Source organism: Falco cherrug, chromosome 1 (assembly GCF_023634085.1).
Source record: "Falco cherrug isolate bFalChe1 chromosome 1, bFalChe1.pri, whole genome shotgun sequence".
Classification (NCBI taxonomy): Eukaryota; Metazoa; Chordata; class Aves; order Falconiformes; family Falconidae; genus Falco; species Falco cherrug.
Window position 1 is genome coordinate 126382387 of NC_073697.1, and position 24813 is coordinate 126407199.

Genomic DNA, 24813 nt, shown 5'->3' on the forward strand with positions numbered 1-24813 from the left:
GGGCTGCCCTGCATCTGCCGCCGCTTCCCTGCCACCCCGGCACAGGTTGCTCAGCCCATCCCAGCGTGCTGGCTCTGCCAGGCTGGGACTCTTTATGAGTGGCTTTTAAATGGGTTTGAACCCCGTGGCTGCAGCTGGGACTGGTTTTGGTGGTGGCGTGGAGCAGCTGGAGGCATTTCAGGTGTGGCAGTGCTGGGAGCAGGGTGGGATGCAGGTGGGTTTTGGGGTCTGCGGTGCCAAGGGAGGGCTGGTTGGGGCTGGAAGGCAACAGCAGGGCCAAAGGGTGCTGGGAGCCATATGTCGTGCTGCTTTCCCAGCTGTTCTCGCGTCGGTGTGGGTGACACGAGTGAGCAGGAACGGTGCTGCCTCCAGTGCCAGCCTGTGGGCTGCCAGTGGCCCTGGGCAAGGAGCTGGACCCCGCGGGACGCAGGCCTGTGTGGCAGTGGCTGTGTGCCGCAGCCCTGCAGGGCAACTTGTGCCGGCTGTGGGGACATGGTGGCTCCTGCAGGCATGGCACAGCTTGCCCTCCTGGCCCAGGGCTGGCGGTGATGGGAGGGTGGCCCCGCCATGGGGTGGGACAAATGGGGCCACGGCCCAGCCCCCGCGCACCGGGATGGCGCCCAGCCTGGCTTCCACCCCTCCTCAGTCGGGGCGTGGGCTGGAGCCGGCGGCAGAGCACCCCCCCCTCAGGTACCCTTTGCTAATTGCCCCCCCTCATTAGCCAGGCGTTGCCCTCCCAACATGGCGGCAAGGTGCGGTCGTCACGCGATGCCCCGCCGTGCCCTCCCCAACATGGCGGCTGGCGTCACGTGATCCGCGGCGTCGCCAGGCAACGGCGGACGCGGCCTGGCCCGCGGCTCCCCGGAGGCCCGGCCCGGGAGCCGTGCGGGGTGTCCCGCCGCGGCCTTTCGGGGTCCCCTCGGTGCTGGGGGCTGAGGAGGCCCCCGCCACCCCCTGGCAGGGCCACCATGGAGATCATGTACGTGTACACGCGGAAGCGCAGCGAGTTCGGCCGGCCCTGCAGCTTCTCTGACCGGCCGGCCAAGGTGAGCGTGGACATCCCACCCGACCCCAGCATGGCCGGCGCCTTCATCCTGAGGAACCCCGTGGACAGCTTCGTCCAGCACACCAGCGACATGTCGGAGCACGAGGTGAGGGCTGCCGGCCACCCCCAGCCTCCCGGGCACCCACTCTGCAGGGCAGCACCCTACGAAGGGGAAAAAGTGTGTTTTGTGTCTCTTTTTGGCTGAGAGTCCAGCTCTGCTTTCCCCGTGCCCCCCCCAAGGTCAACACCGAGCGAGTGGAGGTGGAATCCCGTGGCATCAACCACGTCGAGGGTGGCTGGCCCAAAGACATCAACCCGCAGGAGGTGGAACAAACTATCCGCTTCAGGAAGAGAGTGGAGAGAGATGAGAACTACATCAATGCCATCACACACCTCGGCACCGTAAGGCCCTGTCTGTCCCCCCTGCTCCCGTCCCGCTGCTGGAGGCCCCTGCCCACCCGCTGCCGTTCCCCTGCCTAGGCAGCTCCCCAAGGCGCGGCCTCTGCCTGTGCTTTCCCCACAGCTGATGGAGCACTGCGTCAAGCAGAACAACGCCATCGACATCTACGAGGAGTACTTTGGAGAGGAGGAGATGGCAGAGGTGGAAGACGAGCCCCCCTCCGCAAAAACCATCAATGTCATCAGGTAGCACAACTGGCTGGGCTCACCAGGCTCTCCAAATCCACAGCGAGCTACTGCAATTAAACTGCCTTTGGAGACAAAGGAGGTGGAAAACCCAGTAGCTTTAGGACAGTGCCAGATCAGTTTATGGATGAAGAGACCTGCTGCAGCCCCCTGCTCCATAACTCCGTTTGTTCCTCCCCTCCCTGCCCCCTGCCCTGCCCACGTGCTTTGGAGATAGGTACCATGGTCCAGGGACAGACAGCTCTAAGCATCTTCTAACAGTGCTTTAGACAGGATATTATTTTTCTTTTTTTTTTGGTGCCTCAAAGATTATTTTCAAATGTCAGGGGCTGTTAGGTCATTTCTAGAAGTCAGATCCAGTAACATAATTGGATTCTTAGAAATGTATAACTGGAAAGACTTTATTAAATCGTCAACTCTTTCCCCCCGCCCAACCCCCAAGAGAATCATTTCCTGCACTCAATGCTCAAGGGCTGCAGCTTGTTTTAATTGCGATTCCCACAGTTTCCTTTGGAAGACAGTCATCCCAGGGTGTGACAAAGCTGTTAGCAAACTAATACCCTTCTTTGATGTCCTGTTATCAAAAAGGGATCCAAACATAACCAAGAGGACGGCCACGCATCTCTCTTGGCACCCTGACACATGCAAGAAACTGGCAGTGGCTTATTCCAGCCTGGAGTTCCAGCAAAACATGAAAGACATGAATTTTGACTCGTACATCTGGGACCTTGGTAAGGGGAAGGGAAAACTCACCAGTCAGTAATGCTGCTTCTGCGGAAGCCCTTTGTGTCTTCCAAGAGTGTAATGAAGCCTCACAGCACTCCGGAAGGGGTGAACAGGGGTTCGGTTTCTGCTTTGCCCACAGATCAATGCAGAGAAGGGGAGAAATGGGACCTGAAAGCTGGCTAACAGGTGGAAAAAAACCACTAAAATCCCATTACATGACTTCATGAGCTAGCACGCCTGTGACCACAACAGGCAGCTGAGCCACACTCCTCTTATGTGGTTCCTGTCTTTGTCTGGTTCACTCATGCTTGATTAAGAAAGAGGCAGCACAAGCCCAGGCTGAGAATTGCCCTGTTCTCTCAAAGGCTCTCTCAGACCCCTTGAATTTTGGAGTGAAAAATGCAAAGAAGAGGGGTTGGGGTACCAGGGGTCTGTCCCTGGGCTGGCAGGCAAGGACAGGTCGGCTCCCTTCCCTGGCTAAGGTATGGCATCCCGGTGCCATGGCCACCTCATCCAGCACCGGCGTGGCAGGGAGCCAGGCATGGAGAAGCGGGGTGCGGTATTGGGAGGCTGTTTTAGAGGTGGGGGTGCTCACCCTTCAGACTGTCTTTGCACTTTGCTCTTTACTCATCCCTTCTTGGCAGAAAACTCCAACAAGCCAGAGCTCGTTCTCAAGCCGTCATCCCCTCTTGTGAGCCTGGAATACAACCCCAAAGACTCGCACGTCCTGGTGGGAGGATGCTACAATGGGCAGATGGGTAAGGAAGATAGATTAGGCGTGAGGCCGTGCTGACGAGGGTGCTGACGAGGGCCTGGCTTCATTTTAATTCGGCAACAGCCTGGTTCCAGCACTGCTATGCTCACAAAGAACATAGTATCATTAGTGCTGTATCTGGGATCACCCCGAGCACAGCCTGAAGCCCTGGGGCTTTGCGTGTGGAGAGCAGACATGGGCTCACCTGAGCAGGTACCTGGGGAAGGGAGGATAGAACACAGGCTAGTTTTTAGCAGCGTTGCATATAAGAGCTGCTGTTTGGAATTGACGGGGGCTGGGGGCTGCCTAGACCGTGTTTGGTCCTGCTGGGAGCCCTTTGCAGGCACTTGGGATAGTGAGGCAGCTGCAGCCACGGCGAGAGCCCGGCAGAGATTGCTGGATCAGACAGCTGAGCAGTGCATGCGCTGTGCTCCCACCTCACCCACGGCCCTGTATCTTTGCATGGCAAAAGCCCAGGAGAGTTGCTGTTGTTTCATGCACTGAATCGTTCTTGTGTTATTGTTTCAAGTGCTTGGAAAAGGGCATCTCTTTGCCAGCTTCATTTATGGCTCTGTTATTTACTTGGCCACACAAGCCCTTTGATTTAATTGCACTCATTTTGATGTTTTCCTTGCCATTTGCAGCAGCAATCAGATCTGACAGGGCATGCATTATGGGGCTGTTACTGCATGCTCCGCAGGTGGTGGAGGGGAGGGATTTCACCCCGTCCTTCGCAGAGCTTCCAGGCACATGGCGCAGGCCCAGCACAGCACGCTCTATCACATCCAGTTGCCTAATTAGAAGCGAGCAAGAGGGAGCACATGCAGCCCAGTGCCACTGCAGCCCAGCTGCCTAACCTTTGTTGAACCATGCCCAGCCCTGCACCGTTGCTTGCCCCCTGCCATGTGTCAGAGGCAGAGAGAGGGAAGGATGGCAGCTGCTGTCTGCAGGGACCTGCCTTGGTTAGCCAGCACCCTTCGGGCACGCAGGAGGGGAGCACAGGCAGGGTCAGGTCACACAGGCTAGTTTTTAGCAGCGTTGCATATAAGAGCTGCTGTTTGGAATTGACGGGGGCTGGGGGCTGCCTAGACCGTGTTTGGTCCTGCTGCAAACCCTTGTGCAGAGCAGGGGGAGCCGGGGGGGGGGGGGCGGGTTTATTGCCTCTGGGGATTGTAGTGCATCTGTGTGGCTATTCAGTATGTTACCACTGTCTAGCTTGGTGTTTGCAGAAGGTGCAAATTGCATTACCACTCAAGAGTGGGTATCCCTGCAAGTGATCACAGCAGCAGGCTCCCAGCCCACAGGGCACATGTATGGTTCTTCTGGGGCCGGGAAGTGCAGGGGGAGCAGCCAGAGAGGTTTACTCCCCATTCTGGCTTGGGCTGTGGGGCAGCATCTCCTCGGGAAGTGCGTGGCAAGCAAAGGAGTTGGGCAAGGGAGCATATATTAACAGCTCCTTTTTCCTTCCTAGCTTACTGGGACACCAGGAAGGGGGGGCTGCCCATGGAGGTGTCCACTGTGGAGGTCAGCCACAGGGACCCCGTGTACAGAGCCATCTGGTTGCAGTCCAAAACGGGCACAGAGTGCTTCTCAGCTTCCACCGACGGGCAGGTAAAGACGGGAAGGGGCAGAGAAGGATGCCAGGCACTCACACAGGGACTACACTGGCAGGCACTGGCACCCCAAAAGAACTTCCCCTGCCTGCACTGCCTCTCACCAGCCACTGCAGCAGGAGAACCAGGCCCCCAGGCTGTTGGCACAGGCTGGCACAGAGCAGCCCCTGCAGTCCCCTCCCTCTGCTTGTCCCCTGCAGGTCCTGTGGTGGGACATCCGTAAGCTGTCCGAGCCCACTGATACGGTGATCTTGGACATCACCCGGAAAGGGCTTCTGGAGAATGCTCTGGGTGCCGTCACGCTGGAGTTCGAGCCCACCATGGTGAGCCTCCCTGCACTCACAGCCAGTACCCTGACCTGGGCAGGAGTGTGAGCCAAGCCGAACCGAGCCGGGCGGGCAGTGCCTGGTCACCCCCACAGGCAGGGTGCCAGGGGCACGGCACAAGTGTCTGATGCCCAGAGTGACCCAGAGCACTGTGCTGCAGCTTGCAGCGTGTTCTCACCCATCTTTAAGAATAAGGAGTTGATGTGCTCCCAGAGTACAGCGTCTCGCTGTCATTTCGGTCTCTAAATGCCCCAGCTCACAGCAGGTCCCAGGGCTCAGTCCCCCCCAGGTGCTGGCTGCAGCAGGCTCCCCTCTGTGCGGACAGCAACGCCCCTTGCTGCCCCACTGTCCCCTGCACCGCAGGGTCCCCAGCATGCTGACGGCTGCTCTCTCCTGCTCCCACCCTCAGCCCACCAAGTTCATGGTGGGCACAGAGCAGGGCATCGTCATCGCCTGCAACCGCAAAGCAAAGACACCCTCTGAAAAAATCACCAGTACCTACAGTGGCCACCATGGACCTGTCTACGCACTGGCCAGGAACCCTTTCTACCCCAAAGTCTTCCTGACTGTCGGCGACTGGACTGCTCGAATCTGGTCGGAGGAGGCCAAGGAATCGTCAATTATGTCAACCAAGTAGGTGTTGGTGTGGTTTTGCCCTGGGGAAAAAAAAAAAAAATATTTTTTTTTTTGTGGAAGAGCATGTTCAGGGCAGGTGACCAGCAGGGTCTGGTCTGCTCAGGTCAGGCAGGAGGTGGTAGGACGGTCACCAAGGCAGAGCAGTGCCAGCGGGGCTGAGGGCACTGGAACAGAGGGTGCCCAGGCCTGGCCTATTGGCTGAAGGTGCTGTGCAGGCAACAGCCACAGGGCCAGGGGGATGGAGGCCATGAGCCCATCCCCGCTGTGTTGTGTCTGCTGGCAGGTACCACCTCTCCTACCTGACAGATGGGTGCTGGAGCACTGTGAAGCCAGCCGTCTTCTTCACCACCAGATCGGACGGGACCCTGGATGCCTGGGACTTCCTCTTCAAGCAGAACGACCCCTCCCTCAGCCTGAAGGTTGGGTGCCCAGCAGCTTTGGGTTCCTCACACTGGGAGGGGAGCGGGGCTGCCCCCAGCCAGCCCCAGCAGCAGGGTGCTTGGCAGATCTGCCACCCTGCCCTGCACGGAGCAGCAGAGCCAGGGGATGGAGTCCCATCCTGCCTGCACAGAGCTCAGGATGAGCTCCATCAAGCAGCAGCTGTCTGCTCTGCCCAGAGCTGTGCCTTGGAGCCCAGGTCTTGGAGCCCAAAACTTGGCGCGTAGGCTCCTGGTATTGGCAACCACGTAGATTTGCCTCTGCCACTCATCCTGCCTGACTTCCCCTGTGGGACATCACGTCAGGGCTAAGTGCCACCCCCTGCCTGTCCTCCCTGCCCAGGTCTGCGACGAGCCCCTCTCCAGCCTGCGTCTGCAGGACAACGGCTGCATCATTGGCTGTGGCTCGAAGCTGGGCACCGTCAGCCTGCTGGAAATCTCCGGGCTCTGCACCCTCCAGAGGAACGAGAAGACCCTGGCTGCCGCTGTACGTGTGCTCTGAGCCATGAGCCACTGTGCCAGGTCACGCCAAAGTCCTCAGCGCTGCTGGCCCCGTGCACAGCAGCTCTGCCAGCGAGCCCTGTGCTGTCCCCATACAGAGCATGCTGTCCCGTAGGGTCCCCTGCTCAATCTGCACCCCTCATCCCCCACTCTGCCCTAGATGTTTGAGCGGGAGACGAAGCGGGAGAAGATCCTGGAGGCCCGGCACCGGGAAATGCGGCTGAAGGAGCGCGCCAGGTCGGAGGGGCAGGAGGCAGAGGTGGAGGAGAGGCTGGTGGAGAGTCCCCAGCAGGTGCTTGACCGTACCCGCAGGGAGTTCTTTGAGGTCATCGAAGCGGAGCTGCAGAGGAGGGTGCGGACAGAGACCCAACACCTGTGTGGTGAGGTACCGGGGATGGGATGAACCGGCAACAGCAGGAGGGATGCCCTGCCGTGGGGCAGGGGACTGGGGTCAGCCTCTGCCTTTTAGGTTAAAGACCACATGGGAGAGGAGGCGGCTCTGCAGGGGGAGGAGAGCCAGCTGCCCAAGGACAAGGAAGAGGAGGAGGAGGAGAAGGATGCCGCCAAGGTCGGTGCACTCCAGCTTCACATTCCTTTCCCCCCCCTTGCTAGGGCTGCTGCTTCATGGCTCATGTGGGGATGAGGCTGCTCCCTGAGCCAGGCAGAGCTCGGAGGGTCTCTGCCACTGCGGGGTGGCGAGCAGAGGGTCTTGCCCAGCTCCCTGACCCCACCCTGCTCCCTCTGCAGGAACCGTAGCCAAAGCAGGACCAGTGGGTCGTACAGAAACCCTCGCATTGCTCACAGATGCTCACTGGCCCTTTGCCCTCTTGATGTTATTTTCTTCGGGGTGAATAAACAGGAGCTTTCCACGTCATGTTTCCTGTTTTGTCACAGCAGGGTTGAGCGGAGGGTGGGAAAGTCATGTCCTCTCGCTCTTCATCTCCCCTCCTCAGGCCAGGCATGGATCAAAGCTGGCTGCTGACCACAGCAGAGCACCCATGGCAGCAGAGTGTCCCTCAGTGTGTCCCCAGCCTGAGGACCAGGGCAGAACAGGACAGCTGGTGGCAGCAGTGACATCCCAATGCAGCACCCTGTCCCTTCCTAGCTGCAGAGTGATGCTGAGCAAAGCCCTGTGCCCCAGCCCGCTGATATCCCTGTGAGAGCAGCTGGCAGAGCCTGGGCCGGGGTTATCAATGCTGGGTAAACACAGCCTGGCCGGGATCGCTGGGCAGCCCCCCTGCCTGCTTGCCTGGCCATCAATTATTAACAAGCCACCGGCTGTGCTTGCCCCACGGCACAGCTGTCAGCAGAGGCATGGGGCCATCGGGCAGGCGGTGTCCTGTGTACCGGGGGTGAGCCCTCCTGGCTCTGCTCAGGGGATGGGCAGCGGGTGTGAGCTGCTGAAGCCATCCTGCGTGTGCGAGCCGGCTGCGCGGCAGAGCTGCCGGGTGTGCAGCGGCACGGCTGGGTCTGAGTCCTGTCCTGGCAGCACGGACAGGGAGGAGAGGGAGTCCCACCCGCTGCTGTGGGCCTGGGGGGACAGGGCCAGCGGTCCCCCCCACCCCGAGCTGAGCCCGGCTCCCAGGCTGGGGAGCGCTGCCCGAGGGGAAGGTTCCTCCCAGCCGTGGGAAGGGAGCAGGCCACCAGACCTGCAGCTCAGCCAAGCGCCTCATTAAGGTCCAGCCCTAACCGTACCAGTGACAAGAGGTGGAAAGGCATTTCCCCAAGCCACGCACTGTTCCCATCTGTCCCACGGCACTCCAACCGTGCCACAGGGACACGGGTGCAGCCAGGAGAGGGCACAGAGCGTGGCTGAAGCCACTGTGTCACCAGGAGCAAGCCACGCCGCCAGCGCTGCATACGGCTCGACATCTCCAGGGGCTCGGGGCAGAGGAGTGGGATGGGGAGCTGCAGCCTCTGCAGTGCCACCCAGCCCAGGCCAGGGCGGCACCCGTGAGGCCAGGCCCGCAGCTGCCCCGGGAGGGCAGAGGGTCTCAGCCCCCAGCTTGGGGCTCTGCCAGTGCCTGAGAAAGGAAAGAGGGGACAGCCAGGCTGGGCTGGGGGTGCTCTGCTGAGCCTGCCCCTGGGCAGTGGGGACACTTAGAGGACAGAGCACGGTCAGCACACCCCACGCACCCTGCACTGGGACCCTCCACTCATGGGCCTCCCACGGCCCCCGCTCCCCAGCAAGGACCAGCAGCTGGTGGTGACTCTGGGCCGGTGGCAGGTGGCACACTGTCCCCAAGGGGACCAGAACCGCTACCAAGGACAGTGGGAGCACTGGGATCCAGGGCACCCCACGGTTGCACCCCGCAGGGCTGGGCCATGGCAGGGGTTGGGGGACATGCAGGAGGCAGTGGCTGGCGTGGCTTGCTTGTCTTGCCGCCCCACGGAACAGCCCGTCCCCACCGCGCCTTGACACCGTGGGGCTGGTTTGGCAGCTGCTGTTGGGGGACACTGGGGAGTTCATGTGCACAGGGACATAGCAACAGCCCCCCGCTCCCACTGTGCCACCGTGGGCTCACCCATCCCCGAGCCACGCCAGCAAGGGGCCGGGTGCCAGCAGGAGGGCACGCTGCCCAGCTGCCCCTTTAAGGCTTGTCCCAGCGGTGTTTGCTTTCCTTCCAGGAAAATGAACATCTAATTGCAGCTCCTGGTATAGGGGGGTCCCGGGGGCTGCGTCAACACTGCGACACTGAAGCCTCAGCTGCTGGACCCTGCCGTGATGGTTCGCATACAGGTCCGTGTCCCCCTGTCCCTGTCCCTGTCCCCACCACCCCATGTTCATCCCAAATTCTCACAGGTGGCTCTTCGCATCCGTCCGATGAACACTGCCGAGCTGGCGGAGGGGGCCAGGCCCATCGCCCACCGCGTGGATGAGCAGGTACGGCCGCGGGAGGGGCACCTCTGGGTTCAACGGGCACTGCCTTCCCCCCCATGCCTATCCCACGCACTCAGCAGGGATGGGTACCCCAGTGCAGGATGTGACCCTTGGTGCACTGCATGCCCTGGGACATGCTTGGTGGCACCCAGTGCTGTGTGTGGTGCCCGCATGTGCCAGGCACAGGCCGGGGGAGCACCCTGCAGCCTCGCAGCCACAGCAGGAGACCCTGCAATAACAAAGCAAGGGGTGGGAAACTCTGGGGGGTCTGGGTCAGGAGCCCCCCTTCCTGCTGTACTGTGGGACCTCAGTGCTGCCTGTCCCCAATCCTGAGTGGAGGGGGTGCATGCCAGGGCAGGGGGAGTTGGAAGTCGGGCAGCAGGGAGGGAGCAGCTTGCCTTACAGGAAAGGTCAAAATCTGCATTGCAATGGGAGACAGCAGGGATGCTGGAAGCAGGGGACCTTGCAAGGGGCCGTTCCACGCAGGGACAGGGACACACAGGGTCTCCATGGGGTGTCAGCATCCCCAGCCACCTCACAGTGCTGGGGCAGCGGGCACCTTGGTGTGCCACTCTCACAGAGGCGCCTTTGTGCCGCCGTGCCCAGGTGGGTGCAGTGGGGCAGCCGGCCTGGCAGGTCCCCTGGCATCGCACACAGAGCTGGCTTTGAGCCCCAGCCTGGAGACAATGGGACGATTCAGGAGCACAAAGGGCTCTGCACCACCACCAGCAGCACCGGCACCTCCCACAGATGTCAACCCCAGCAACTGGGGGGGTGTGTGTGTGTGCACACACGGGGTCCCACGAGGGCTCAGACCCACTGAGGGGAGAACACATCCCAGTACCCCCCCCATGCCAGGATGCCCCCCTTGGCTCTGACCCCACTGGCTTTGCTGTGGGTGATGTGGGGTACCCAGACAGGAGCACGGGGGAAAGATGCAGCTCCTGGCAAATCATTCCCCCATGGGACACCTGGGCAATGCCCAGGCAGGGTGCTCGGTCCCCACCAGCTCCTGGGGCTGGCAGCAGTGAGCGATTGCATTACCCAGCACCAGGGTGTTGACCCCTGGGCTCTGAAACCCCAGTCCCATTCGGGTCCCTCCAGGGCTCTGGGAACCCAGTCACCGGTGGGGTGATGTGCTCTCCCGTGGGACCCCTCGCCCACCGACTGGGATGGAGCTGCTCGGGATGGAGCTGCTCAGCAGACATGGGCGGTCCCCTTTGCCGGGACACGCTGGTGTCAGGGCTGGGGAGAGCATCCTGGTGTGTGCAGGCCCTGGGGGATCTGTGCTCACAGTGCACCAGCCCATGGGGCTCCCAGCACCCTCATTACATCTCAGGGCCCAACCAGGTGCTAATTAACACTGTTAATAGCAGTGTAATGCCCAGTGTGTGCTGTGCCTCCACAGGAGGCTGGAGGTGACCCCAGAGTAGAGGGGTGGTGGGTGCCCCCCAGCCAGCCCCGCTCAAGTCCCCCAACAGGTTGTGGTGCTGCGAGACCCCATGGAAGACCCCGATGACATCCTGCGAGCCAGCCGCTCCCGGGAGAAATCCTACATCTTCGATGTGGCCTTTGACTCCACGGCCACCCAGGTGGGTCCCTTGGGGCATGGGAGGATGTGGGGCTGGGGGAGGCAGGCTGGGCACCCAGGGAAGCAGTTGGAGATGGGGGGCAGCAGGATGCACCCTCATCCCTCTCACCCTCCCACAGGAGACCGTGTACCATGCCACCACCCGGAGCCTCATCATGGTTGTCGTCTCTGGCTATAACGCCACTGTGTTCACCTACGGCCCCACTGGTGAGGGGTGCAGGGTTGGGGAGCAGGCCAGCCCCTTGGCCATGGGGGTCCTGGCCCCAGCTGAGCCCGCCTCCTCTCCTCCAGGCTGCGGGAAAACCTACACCATGCTGGGCACCGATGGCGAGCCTGGCATCTGCGCCCGCACCCTGGGTGACCTCTTCCAGGCCATCCAGGACGCCAGCGGTGATGTGGAGTACGAGGTCTCCATGTCCTACCTCGAGGTGTGGCAGGGGCACACAGGGACATCTCCTTCCCTGGGGAGGGCAGGGGACAAGTGGCACATGGTCCCAGCCTTTGTGCCCAATGTGGGATGCTGTGTCCCCACGGGTCCCCACGCTGTCAGGGATGTGCCGAGCTCCTTCCCCCTGCCCAGATCTACAATGAGATGATCCGGGACCTGATGAACCCATCGCTGGGCTGCCTGCAGCTGCGGGAGGATGCTGGCGGCACCGTCCGGGTGGCTGGCATCACCGAGGTCTCTGCCACCAATGCTGACGAGGTGAGCAAGCAGGCACTTAGGGGGCACGGTGGGGTCCAGTGAGCCCCCCCTGCCCAGTGCTGCCTGTCTGCCCCAGGTCATGCAGCTGCTGGCACGGGGGAACAGGCAGCGGACACAGGAGCCCACGGCCGCCAACCGCACCTCATCACGCTCCCATGCGGTGCTGCAGGTCACTGTGCGCCGGCGGCGTCGGGGCAGGGGGCTGCGCCACGGCCGCCTCTTCCTGATCGACCTGGCAGGCTCCGAGCGGGCGGCACAGGTACGGCACCCACCTGGGGGGCTGCAGGGCTGGGGAGACCTCCAGCCCTTCTTTTGCCAGGTTTTCCCCCTCTGCCTTCCCCTCCTGCCCAGACACAGAACCACGGGCAGAGGATGAAGGAAGGAGCCCACATCAACCGCTCACTGCTGGCCCTGGGCAACTGCATCAAGGCCCTGAGCCACCGGACGAGCACCAGATACATCAACTACCGTGACAGCAAGCTGACCCGCCTGCTCAAGGTGCGGCTGGGGGTCCCAGCTCCCCACAGCAGGGTTCGAGCTGGGAGGGAGCCCAGGCTGTCCCTGTCCCGGACCCTCTCAGCCATGCTCTCTGTGGCCAGGACTCTCTGGGGGGCAACAGCCACACAGTAATGATCGCCCACATCAGCCCAGCCAGCACCGCCTTTGAGGAGTCCCGCAGCACCCTCGCCTACGCCCAACGTGCCAAGAGCATCCGCAGCACGGTAGGGCAGGCACAGGCACCCTCCTCCCCTGGGAGCCAGCCCTCCGCTGGCCCCCTCTCCAAGCAGCCTTGGCCTTGCTGCCCCATGACAGGGAGGGTTGAGGAGTTCATCCCTGTGCTGCTCCACAGGTGCCCAGAGTGGGGGAACAGCTCAGGGCACGGCTCTGCTGACTGTGAGATGCTCAGGACTTGCCCCATAGCCATGCGCTGCTTGGGGACCCTATGGGGACATAGCCACGCTCTGCCTGGGGACCTTGCTTGGGGGTCCTGGTCTGGGATGTACTTGGGGACCTGCTCCACCAGCTCTGTCCTGCTTGGGGACCCTCTTTGAGGATCTTTGGGGAGCTGCTCCATCAGCCATGCCCTGCTTAGGGGATCCTGTTTGGGGCTGGGCTGTGCCAGGGCCATGGGACATTCACATTTGCCCCTTCCCAGATGAGGCACAACCTACCTGGCGTCTCGTACAGCGTCATGGCTGACCTGCACAGGGGGATCCAGTGCCTCAAGGGCCAGGGAGATGCCAAGCCGGGGCAGCCAGGGCAGGGCAAGCACCAGGATATCCCCTACATCCAGGGTATGGCACAGCCCCCCACCCTCCCCCAGCCACCCAGGGCTCGGTGGTGATGCCCTCGTGCCTCCAGCCCAGGTTCGGCTGTGTGGTGACCGCCCCAAGTTGGGCTGTGTGCGAGAAGATCTGCTTGGGACCTGCCGGGATCAGGCAGCCCTGCGTGACCTCCTCCTCCGGCTGGAGGGCACCACGCTGCGTGCCCAGCACCTCCTCACCCTCGCCGGGTACCTAAGTGCGAAGCCCCCCTGGGGTTGGGGTCCCCCACTGAGCCGGGCTAGGGGTGAGACCACCTCCTCCTCTCCACACCAGGACACGGCAGGACCAGCAGTGGAGCAAGGAGGAGCAGGGGGAGCTGAACGGCCCCGGTGACAGCGAGGGGGACTCAGACGCAGGGGATGAGCAATTGGATGTGCCAGAGCCACCCAGCGTGGCTGTTGCCCACAAAAGCATAGCGACTCTGCTGGAGGAACAGGGCGGGCTCCAGAAGCCGGAGGTTTGGGACCCCTGTCCCCACCGCCAGCAGCTGAAACCCCATCCCCAGAAATCTGAGTTTTACAAGTCTCAGCCCAGCAGCGTGGGTCCCCCAGCAGCCCTGGGGGTTCATGGATGCTCGTGGGCTGAGGTGTGGGTCAGGGTTAAGGGGCTCTGGCAGAGATGCTGATGCCACGGCAGGGATGCTGGCTGTGGGTAGGGACGGTGACCCCACTTTATGCCCACAGGCAGAGCTGGTGCAGCACTTCTGGCAGAGGCAGCAGGGCACACAGAGGCTGGAGGAGGCCCTGCGGCACCAGCGCAGCTGGGAGGAGCAGCGGGAGGTGCTGGCCCTGCTGTGCCGCCTGCACCAGCTGGAGCTGGAGCTGACAGAGTCACGTTCCCACACCCTGCTCAAGGGTGGCCTCCGGCACCTGCCAGCCACCACCATGCGACACTTCGACTGGCACCAGGCCCTCTGCGCCTGCATCATCCAGCAGCAGCACCAACTCATCACCGGTGTGTCCCGTGACTTCTGCCATGACAAAGGGGACTCTTGCATGTGGTCACGCTAGGAGTCCTGCAGTGTCAGAGGTTATTGCAATGGGACGTGTCACAATGCAAAGTCCTCCCAGTGTCGTGACACAGCCACAACACTGCCACCTGAGCCCGGCATGGTGTTGATGCCCACCACCCTGCCCTCTCGCTAGCAGACCACCAGCTGCCGGTGCCGCAGCCACTGGAGGAGCTGTATGAGACCTACCTGCGGGAGCTGGCAGAGGGCCCTGGGGAGACTGGCACCCTCAAGGTAGGGCAGGACACCCCCACCCTTCCAGCCCATGCAGGGCCCTCACCCCCTGTCCCTGCCCAGGGCACGTCGCTGCCCAAGATCCCACAGGTGGCCGGCACAGAGAGCCTGCCAGCCTCGGACTGGGACAGCATGTGGGCACAGAGCTGTGAGCACCCCGCACCACCACAGCAGGGGCCCCGCTGTGACACCCTCCCGCCCCTGCGCCCCACAGGGGACAGGTACAGGTGGGCAACCCCCGCTCCCCATGTGCATGGGGCTGCATGTGCCCCACAGCCTGGTGGCAGAGGGTCAGGGGTGTCTCCTCTCCAGCAGCATTCCAACCCCCATGGTCAAGAAGACCCCGCAGGCACAGCACCTGGGGAGCACAGCAGTGCCTGCCCCAACTTCCAGACGGGGAACGGTGCTCCAGGAGGTGAGCGCAGCCATGCCTATGGCATCAAAGCTCTAAGGTGGGGACACTTATGGGTGCTGTGTGTCCCGGCAGCACACGCCACGGGCCAGCCTGGCCAGCCTGAGGACCCGGCACGACTCCTTCCCGGGTAGCAGGACCGGTGTGGTGGCAACGCGCAGGGGTGAGCCAAGCGGCCAGCGGGGCTGCGTGGGTGGCCATGCCCCACTGACAGTGCCACCATGCCACAGAGTGCCCAGAGATGTCAAGCAGCATCAGGAGCATCGCGGCCAAGGCTACCCAGCACTGGGCCCACATCCTGGAGAGCGCCCACTCAGGATGGCCACCCGAGCAGGGTGGCCGCGGGCTGTGGCAAACCAGCAGCGAGGACAGCCTGGTGGGGACAGCCACCCGCTCCCTGGGAGCCTGGGTGTGGGTGTGCAAGAAGGGTGGCAGGGAGCCAGGGAAGAGGGAGGAATTGATGGATGCCAAAAGGACATCAAAGTGGTCACTGTCCTTCGAGGTCACCAGCCACGATGTAGGTGCAGGTATGGAGGGGCCGTGCCCCCGGCAAGGCGGCGCTGACTCGAGCCAGGAGGCAGTGGGGCTCCACGAGAGCGAAGCCAGCAGCAATGCCATGCCCTGAGGAGGAGGGCAGGGTGGGAAGGCCACCCCCAGCTCCCCTTGGCACCCCTTTGCCTGCCATCGGGGTGTCAGCACCCTATGGCATGCGCCCCCCCTGCACAGTGCGGGCCCTCCCCAAAGCAACGTGCCCGTGGACCCTCTCTCCGGCAGCCAGCAGCCCCCAGGGGCTCCCTGCCACCATCCCCCATGCTGCAGGCAGGGGCACAGGCACCCAGCACCCAGGGAGCCCCCAAAGCACTGCCCAGAGCAAAGCCCCCCACAGGCAGCTGCCAGGTGAGCCCCTGGCTGGGAACAGGGTGTGGGGGGCCATCACCCCACTCTGGCCTCAGCCCAGCACCTGGGGCTGCTGCTGAAGTGCCCCTTCTACAAGTGCTGGGGTCCCACTGCTGCCGCTCCAGCTCCCCACCACCCCCAGGAAGGGCCAGCGCCCGCAGCTCGGCTGCATCACCAGGAATAGTGCCAGGGCCTCCAGCAAGGGCAGATGGAGCCACCGGCACTGAGCGCCCTGCCAGAGAGGGGCTGGACCCCATGCCAAGCCAGCGGGCTGAGCACCAATCCTGCCAGCACAAGCACGGTGCCGCATACCCCGTGCCAAGGGCTGCCCACGGCACCCTGTGCCCATGCAGCCCCCCAGCGCCAACCCTGCTGGGGGCGAGAGGCAGGGAGCCAGCTCCCCCCATGCCAAACCCACCTGAAGGCAGGGACCCAGGATGCAGAGAGGGACACAGCCACGCTGGGCGGTGACCCCAGCCGGAGCCACGCAGCTGCTCTGGGAAGGGCCCCTGTGGGTGCTGAGCACCCCGGGGATGCAGCCATCCACCCAGCATCGCCAGGTACCGATGGGGCTAACCTGAGTGCAGGGTGTCTGGACACACATTTGTCCTTCCAAGGGTTTACATTAAAAGGACAGAAACACACTGAGCCGGGGAGTGGTGTGATTGCTGTGCACAGCCCAGCGCGCCCCTGCCCATCCCCAGGGCAGTGAACCCCCCAAAACCACCCCTGCATGCCCCATGCTCATTTTCTGCTTTTATTAGGAAGGGGGTGAGGGTGCTCGGGCAGGGATGGGCCAACTGTCAGCCGTGAGTGGGGACAGTGCCCCAAGCATCCTCTGTTGGGGACGCAGCCAGATCCCGCCCCTGCCGAGCCCCAGGGTGCTGCTGCTGGGGTAACCAGCACCACGACCTCGCCGCCTGGCACACAGGGGGACCCCCGTGCTGCAGGGGTGGCATCACAGGATGGATGGGCTTGTCCCTTTCCCCATCCTCTTGCCCACTGGGGTATGTGAGCCCAGGGTGTGCTTGCAGCCATGGGCTGCACGTTTCGCCTCTTGCACCACCCACACAGGGCTGGGGGATTCCCAGCGTCCCCCACCCCCAGCTCGCCGCAGGCACCCAGGGACGGCGATGGGGACGGCACGTGGCAGGGGGACAGTTGGGAAGGGGTGGGCAGTGGGCAGCTCAGCCCTGGGGCCCCCCGGCATGGGGACCTCCATCTACCTACGAGCAGGAGGACCAAGCGTGAGCCCCCCTGCGGGGCTGGGGCCAGTCCAGTGACGGGGCCCAGCTCTGCCTCTTTACTTCTTCACCTTGATGAGGGAGTGGTAGACGGGTTTGATGATGATGTGGAGGTGCAGGGAGTTGTCGATGAGGTACTCAGAGGTGCGCTTCTGCAGGTCGGCGTGGGCGAGGAAGTCAGCCACCTCATCTGAGCTCTGGTGGAAGCTGTAGGCGTGCTTCACCAGGACACGGCCCTGCTGCCGCACACCCACCAGCACCGTCTTCTGGAAGCTGACGCCGGCAAAGTCAGGGCTGCTCATGGCCGGGGTGATGACAAGCCGGGGGCGACCATCCTCGATGCGCACTGGCTGGACGGCACCCGAGACTGAGTCCGAGTAGACGGGGCGCAGGCTGACGGGCAGCCAGCGTGGTGAGAAGAGGACATTCCAGGTCACCCGTTTGCCGGCGTCGTGGCTGCTGGGACCCAGCTGGGTCTGGAAGCTGGTGCTGCGGTCATCCCGTGCCGGGTTGTTGATGACCCACTGGGAGCCCCAGCTGGGCGCGAGGTAGTTGCGGGGTAGGAACATGCTGCAGTTGACATCAAAATACTTGGCGAAATGGAGTGGGGAGGCAGCGTGGAACTGGAAAGCCTGGAAAAGCAGGTCCTGCACCGCACTGTAGTGCCGTGCCAGCACCGTGGACTGCGCCTGCAGCCGGAAGAGCTGGCTGGGGGCTATCATGGGGTAGCGGATGGCACGCAGCACCCGTTCGGCCACAAGACCCTCAGGCTGCCGACGGCTCAGCCAGCTCTCCACGGCGGTGTAGAGCTCCAGCTCGCTGTGCAGCACCAAGTCGGAGCGCTCCAGCAGCAGCAGCAGCAGCTCCACACTCACCGAGCCCCACTCGGCACTGCCCAGCACGGCCGAGAGGTTCCAGGCCAGGAACTGGAGGCAGCTCTCCTGCAGCACCGCATCCCCGATGTGCACGGCGTAGTGGTACCAGCCCACCACATGGCCCTGGCTTGACTCACTGGCCAGGTGGGTCTTCATGTAGTCAGCCACGCCGCGCTGCAGCCCCCACACCCGGTACTTGCTGGCCAGCTGGTGCATGGGGATGGCTTGGTGCAGCAGGATGGAGACTCCCCCGCAGTACAGGTACCTGGGGCGGAGTGCAGGGTTGTGATGTTGGTTGTCCCCCAATCCCCTTCTCAGCTCTGCCGCAGGCTCTGGCAGCGCAGTCCCCAAGGGACCATCCACCCTCTGGGGCTGCATCACTCCGTGTGCCCCCAGCCTCTGAGGTCCCCAGGGGAGCATCCTCCCTCCTTGGCCACATCCCTCCAGGCATCCCATCCTGTGGAGTCCCCAGGGAAGGATCATCCTCCTTCTTCAGTCACATCCCTCCAGGTATCCCCATCCTGTGGAGTCCCCAGGAGAGCATCCTCCCTCCTTGGCTGCATCCCTCCCATGTCCATCCCATGGGGTCCCTGTGGTCCATAAGGGAACAGCTCCTCTCCTTGGCTGCATCCCTTTGGGCATCCCCATCCCGTGGGGTTCCCATGGTCCCCAGGGGACCTGCATCCCTCCTGATGTCCCCCACCATGGGGTTCCCATGTACCTGATAAACTTCTCAAAGAGCACAGCAGTCTCAGGCGGCTCATGCAGGGTGACAATGCTCTGGTTGTGCAGGAGGCTCTCAAAGACCTCGCTCTGGAGGCTGAGCAGCAGCTGGTGGGTGTGGAACACCTTGGCCTCATCGGAGGCAGCCGTGCGCACCCGCAACACTGAGTCGCTGCCATTGCCGTTCTGCAGCAGCTCCTGCAGCCGCTGCAGCAGCGTCAGTGAGTGGTTGATGGTGGCTGCTGTGGCATCGCTGCTAAGGTCAGCTTTCTGGGCTGTGGGGAGATGGGACCATCCCAGTGTGGCACCCCAGGAACCAGGCACGGCAGAGTGGGGACCGGGTGTGGGGCGATGTGTGGTTAACGGGAGGCTGGGGAAGCCTGGCTCTGTGCATCCCCCCTCTGCTCCCCCCAGTGCCAAAGGGCTGGCTGGTGCCAAGGGGGTGTGGGGAGGACGAGGGGACATGGGGACGTTTGTGTCCTTGGGAGCCAAAAAACTGCTGTTCTGCAGCAGAAGGGGTGAGACCACCATGTCCTAGGCTGGGACGTGCTGGGAAATGGCCCTGTACCGGGCAGCGCTGGCTCACAGCCCAGTCTGCCAGTCCCAGTCCTGTCCCCACTGCAGGCAGAGTGAGCCCTGGACATTGCCCCCAAGCCCCTGTATCCCCGAACGACACTCAGAGCACGTGAGAGCCCATGGGTGTGGGGAGCCAGGAGCGCTCTGCCCCCTCATCCAGGGATGTGATCCCTGTGGTCGGAGCAGCCCGGGACACTGGCTGCTCCAGCACTGCTGCAGGTCCGCTGCCCAGCAGGCAGCTGCCATGCCGTGCCCGCGCCCGGTGCGATCCCTACTGCCTCACCGACACCGCGAACGGCTCCTCCTGCCCAGCCAAGTTTTGCTCCCCTCCATCAGCTGCATGTGCCAGAAGCCCAGCCTGCCCCCGGCATGGGCACACACCGGGGGTGACCGTCCCCCTTGCCTGTGTCCCTGCAGTGCTGGGCTCCCAGCAGGGGCTGGAGAGGGACCTGGGAATATGAGGGGGCTCTCCGTGCTCCTGCAGGCATGGGGAGCCTTCCTCCCTCTCCTCCACTCCCACCCCATCCCCGGAGCATCCTTCCTCCAGGGTGAATGTGGCCTCATCCCTCTCAAATCCCATCTTGCCAGCCGGCGAGCCGACGGATTACCCTTCCCCACACCAGCGTAAGCCCGGCTGAGCAGGGAAGGGGAAGGGGGTCAGGAGCCCTTTGCCCCACGGTGCTGGACATCAGTGCCGAGGGCAGCAAGGCTTCCCCAGGCAGCAGCAAGCGCGGCCTGGCTCTCACCACCGGCACCTCCCGGGCACCGTGGGGCACAGCCGTGCAGCAGGGCACAGCCAGCAGCCACATCCATCCCTCCCCAGGCACCGCGACGGCTGCTGGAAAGCCGTGCTCAGCCTGCCACGGGCATCACCGGACACCCACACCACAGCCCAGCACCACCCCGGCACCCAGCCAGGGCAGCGGGACCCACGGCATGGGGGTCCCTCCATGCCTCCCCCCACCACAGCCACCCTTACCGGCTTGCACGGTGAGGAGGAGGAGGAGGAGGAAGGCAGTGGCGCAGCCCCAGCGCTGGGCGGGCCAGGCCCCCGCCAGCCTGGCCATGGCCTCGCAAGCGCATCTGCCGGGTCTCAGCGCGGGCGCACAGTGCCCGCCTGGCGCTTATGTAGGCCAGAGCCCTCCCAGCCCACGCCGCCACATCGATTGGTGGAAACTGGGACCGGCTGTTACCAAGGGAACCGCTTCCAGCCCCCGTCCATCCCACCCTGACCCCGGACCCCAGCCCTGCACCCTAGGGTGGTGTGACAGGGTGCCCCGGTGAGCCCCGGCACACCATGGGGGCATCTCCATCTGCCGCCTGCTCCCGCTGCCGCCGGGCACCGCTGTGCCGTGCCGCGGCCGTACGCCTGCTGGAGCCCCATGCATGGCCGCAGCCCTTTGTGTCACCAGGCTGCCAGGATGCAGCAGCGGGGTCTTTGCATTCAGGGCACAGCTCGATGTGGCCTCCCCACTCCCCCCAGCTCATGGGTATTCATGCCGGCAGCAGCCCATCACCATGGCATCCAGGCTGCCGGCAGGAACTGCCTGCCCTTTTCCCAGCCTTTGCAGCCAAGAGGCTGCCTGCCGGCCTCCGCTGGCACCTCGCCTGCCCCAGCGCCTCTTAAGGGGCTTCACAATGGGGCCGAGGTGGTGTTTGCCCCCGCGGCAGCCCCGCTGAGATGCAGCTCAGGCGTGGGGCTGGGAGTGGTGCTGGGTGCCCCCAGCCTGCTGCAGGAGGTGGCACCCCTCTGTGCGGGAGCACTGGCTGGCACAGCCCAAGCGAGGGGAGTGAGGAGTGTCTGCACCCCACTTTTGGCCGCGGCCCCAGCAGCATCAGCGGGTGGGGAGCCAGGACTGGAGACCCCCAGACAGGACACAACCAGGGGGACAGGCCCCACAGAGGCAACCCAGCTCACACAGCAGCCCCTTACCCACCCCCACCACCGGTGCTCCCCTTGAAGGCAGCGGGGGGCTGCTGTGCCGGGCAGGAGACCCCTGCCCTGTGGCTTGGTGCTCCTTGGGCAGGATCTGCCAGCACAGTGCTGAGCCCCAAGACAGCTGCACAAGGTCGCCTCAGGGCGCAGCAGGACCCCACGTGTCATGGGGGGCAGCACTTGGCCCCCCACTCCTGGGGACACCACCTGGGTGGTCCTGTGACCTTCAGTGTGTAGCAGTGCCAGAGCCGCACAGGGGGACATTAACCATTCCCAGTTATCGAGTATCTATCCAGGCGGATGAGATTAGCGCTGGTATTGCAGCTTTGTGGTCAGCTGCCGAGCAAGGTGACAGCACAATGTGGCTGATGCCCACTCGCACCCCGCTCCTTCCCCGGGACCCACGGGGGGAAGCTGTGCCACGGCCGGCGCTGCCAGCACCAGCACCCTGCAGCAGGAAGGATGCTGTGTCGTGCCAAGCAGGGCAAAGGCAGCCATTGGTGCGTGCGGTGGGGTAGGATGGTGGTGGCCAGGGCCCTGTGCCAGGCAGGGGGGCTCCAGCTGAGTGGGGGCTGCTCAGCCCATCTGTCCCTTTGCATCAGCTCACCTGGCCCTGGCACGGTGCTGCCACCGTGGCCAGGAGTGCTTTTGTGCCAGCAAGGGCTTCTGAGGACAGGTTTGCATTGGGCTCACGTGGGAGCAGAGACAGGGACACGGGGACAAGGAGCCCCATCCCCAAGCCCACACCCCCATGGCCCAGGAGGGCGAGCAAGGGGCCCAGGCTTAGACAGGGTCTCCAGATGTTGAGCGTGGGCAGATGTGGCCACAGCTCCCAGAGGGCTAAGGATCACCCATCTGGCCCTGACCTGTGGGCAGAGGAGCTGGGGGACAAGCCACCCAGCCATCGCTGTGCCACGCTCTGGGGCTCCCCAGCCCCTCACAGGTACAGGCAGGCGGGCAGGCAGGCAATGCCATGCCCAGCGTGGGGCCAGGGCTCAAGCCCTGCGGCCCCTTGGGTCAGGGGAGCACCAGGAGCATGGCGCAGGCAGAGCACACAGCCCAGGCAGTGCGGAGAGGCACGGGCCAGCCGGGGGACGAGGGGCCCCGGCCACGGCACAGCCATTTCATGGCTCAGCGAGTCCACCAGTGCCTCATTTAACCACCTGCCTGCACAACAACAGCCTGCCGGGATCGTGCGCCCGGTGAGCTGCCGGCACAGTGCCAGCCCAGGCTGTGCCCTACAGCCCAGGGACCCTCGTGTCCCCCACAGGGACATCAGCTGGCCACAGGGCAGGGTGGCACGGGCTGTAGGATGTAGGGGGTCACAGGGGACCAGGGGGCCAGTGCTGGGGGTCACCAGGGGACAGGGCATCCATCCCCTAGCCCTTGACGAGATGAGAGGGCAGCTGTGCTGGCCCCGGTAGCTGCAGCTGAGGTGGCGGAGGGCTGGCTCGCCATAGTGACCCGTGCCAGGCCCCTGCCAGCCCCAGGGCTGGGCGAGAGCATCACTCCGGCAGGCTGGGGGCACCAGGGGGGTGGGAGTCAGGGGGCTAGGTGGCTGCAGGGACAGGCAGGGAACATCAGCCTTCCCACCCTTCCCTGTGCTCTTGGGGAAACTGAGGCATGGACAGGTTTTCCCTCCAGCCTGGGCCAGCAGCATGCCACCTGCACGCCGGGGCTGTGTCAGTGGTCACCCTGGCACACACAGAGCAGAGCCCTGCCTGGACAGGCACACAGATGCACACTCACGTGCACACTCACTCGTGCACACACACAGACCCACTCCCCTGAGACCCCAGAGGTGGCCACAGACCCTGGCTGCCAGCTTGCAGAGCCTGTGCCAGCCCCTCACCAGGCTTGGGCAGCCCTGCCTGCCCGCCCCCACCTCTGCCTGCCCCCAGCCTCCCTTAGGGTGTGTGGCGAACCCCGACACTGGGGCTCCAGCACCCAAAGGAGGGGAGCTGGGGATCCAGGCACAGGCACGATGCCCCCCAGCCTGACAACAAAAGCCTTTGGATATAATGGAGGGCCCAAGCTGTCCCCAAGTACCCAGACCACCATCCCTATTGCTCTGGGGTGGGGACAAGCTCTGTCACGGGTTGCTCAGGGCTGGCACAGCCTTGCCATCATCCCTGGTGATGGGTGACCCCATCCCAGCGCCCTGCGGGAGCACTGAGGCCCAGGGACGTCCTTCTGCCCCGCCAGCCCAGCCGCAGCTCTGCCCACTCCACTCTCCCTCCGCCCCACTTCCTTTGCGCCCGGGAGGCTGTGATGCTGCAGGTGCTGGAGAGGACACGGCCACCGACTGCAACACGGCCATCGGCCATCGGAGGGGTCACAGCCACCGGAGGGGACACGGGCATCTGTGGCTCTCTGGACCCGGGGGAGGTGGCACCGCACGCCAGGCAGGTGGCAGGGGGGCCACCGAGGTGAGAGCTCATCTCGCGCAGGGGGTGGGGAGTGGGACCTCGGTCAGGGCGGGCAACCGCACCCAGACGCCCCCAAACGGGATCAGGGCTGGGAAAGGGTTAACGCGCTCCCACCGCAGCTGCAGCCGGTCGATGCCCCAGTTCCCGGCGGGACATGAAGGGACTGGACTTGCCCCTGCTGATTAGCTAGATCTAATTTGCAGTTAATTGGCAACCTCCAGTGCATCTCCCTCCCCCCGCCCCCCTCCCCCCCCGCTCCCACCCACTCGGGGCTCAGGATCCGCCCTTCCATCCCGGCCGGGCGCAGCGCCCAAAGCCCCCCGGGCTCCCAGGGTCAGGGCGGTGGGACCCCCCAGCGCGAGCGCTGCTGCGGGGGCAGATCCACCGCCGAGGCGCCCGGAACAGAAGCACCGGCTGCGGGAGATGAGCCCCCCCGGGTCGTTGAGTCGTCGAGGCTCTGCGATATCTGGGACGGGGGCAGTTTGGGGATCCCTGTGGGGACAGGGTTGGATCGGGGCCGGAGCGGTGCCCAGTAACGGGCTCAGGACGCCCCTGCACCAGGCACCCTGCCCCGGGCTCAGCACCCCCTCTACACCCCTCACCCTCCCCAGGCACTAGGACCCGGGGGTCGCGGTCCCCCTTGGGAGATGCTAATTTTTTTTGCGGGGAGGGGGCTTCTGACCAATCAGAACGCACCTCTCGGGCTTGGCCTTCCCATTCCTGGAGCGCGCCTCTCTTATTGGGTGATATCTGATTCCTTCTAGCCAATAGAAACAGAGAGCTCCGGAGCGGAGTGGTGCCGCCCGCGTTTATGAATGGTCGGGCGCAGCGTGGGCCCGATCCGCGTACGGGCAGGGGTACGGGCAGGGGTACCGGCAGCGCCGCTGCCAGACTCCTCCAGCCTCGCTGCCTCATGCCAGCCAGCCTGAGGAGGAGCTGGCAAAGGACCTGTCTGGCAGCCTGGAGATAGTAACCCCGCCCTGGCGCCGCAGGGACCCGCCTCCAGCACCTCTGGGTCCTCCCCGGCACCGCTGGGTCCCGGCGGGTGGCACCCAGGCCGGGCTGGGAGCCGGGGCCTCGCCCCCCGGGCAGCCACCCAAGAACAGGGTGTTTTAATCCAGTTTTCTTCAAGGTGATAAACGGAGCCGGGGGTAAACAGAATCAGGGGATAAACGAGTATCTATGGCAGCAGGGCCACCCTCCACTACGGGGACCACCACCCCGGTGTCCCCATGGGGGCTGGATCCTGTGTCCCTCGTCTCGCAGCACCCGTGGGCAGCTGGCAACTCCAA

At 64.0% G+C, this 24813-nt stretch overlaps 2 protein-coding genes across 13 annotated transcripts; one reads left to right on the forward strand and one right to left on the reverse strand.

Annotated features, from left to right (window-relative positions):
- Nucleotides 1-78: 78 nt before the first annotated feature.
- LOC102047955 (dynein axonemal intermediate chain 2) lies at nt 79-16388 on the forward strand. 11 transcript variants are annotated; one of them, XM_055695953.1, is made up of 17 exons: nt 7163-7251; nt 9312-9423; nt 9487-9567; nt 11046-11156; nt 11275-11362; nt 11447-11583; nt 11736-11861; nt 11938-12120; nt 12213-12359; nt 12461-12583; nt 13018-13156; nt 13224-13374; nt 13460-13772; nt 13870-14140; nt 14332-14656; nt 14745-14844; nt 14917-16387. In XM_055695953.1, the coding sequence occupies exons 2-17, from the start codon at nt 9409-9411 to the stop codon at nt 15403-15405; spliced, it is 2799 nt and encodes a 932-aa protein (XP_055551928.1). In that variant the 5' UTR covers nt 7163-7251; nt 9312-9408; the 3' UTR covers nt 15406-16387. The 11 variants fall into 11 exon arrangements, with proteins under 11 accessions (XP_055551985.1, XP_055551977.1, XP_055551995.1 ...); XM_055695940.1 differs by having other exon boundaries at nt 9312-9567; nt 14917-16388; XM_055695946.1 differs by having other exon boundaries at nt 9312-9567; nt 14335-14656; nt 14917-16388.
- A 100-nt stretch (nt 16389-16488) lies between these two features.
- On the reverse strand, nt 16489-24361 carry BTBD17 (BTB domain containing 17). Of its 2 annotated transcripts, none has more exons than XM_055696059.1 (3): nt 24218-24361; nt 18579-18855; nt 16489-18122 (listed from the first exon to the last, which is right to left on the reverse strand). In XM_055696059.1, exons 1-3 carry the CDS (start codon nt 24237-24239, stop codon nt 17042-17044), a joined length of 1380 nt encoding a protein of 459 aa, XP_055552034.1. In that variant the 5' UTR covers nt 24240-24361; the 3' UTR covers nt 16489-17041. The 2 variants fall into 2 exon arrangements, with proteins under 2 accessions (XP_055552034.1, XP_005436446.1); XM_005436389.4 differs by lacking the exon at nt 24218-24361 and adding an exon at nt 20136-20345 and having other exon boundaries at nt 16491-18122.
- Between the last annotated feature and the right edge of the window lie 452 nt (nt 24362-24813).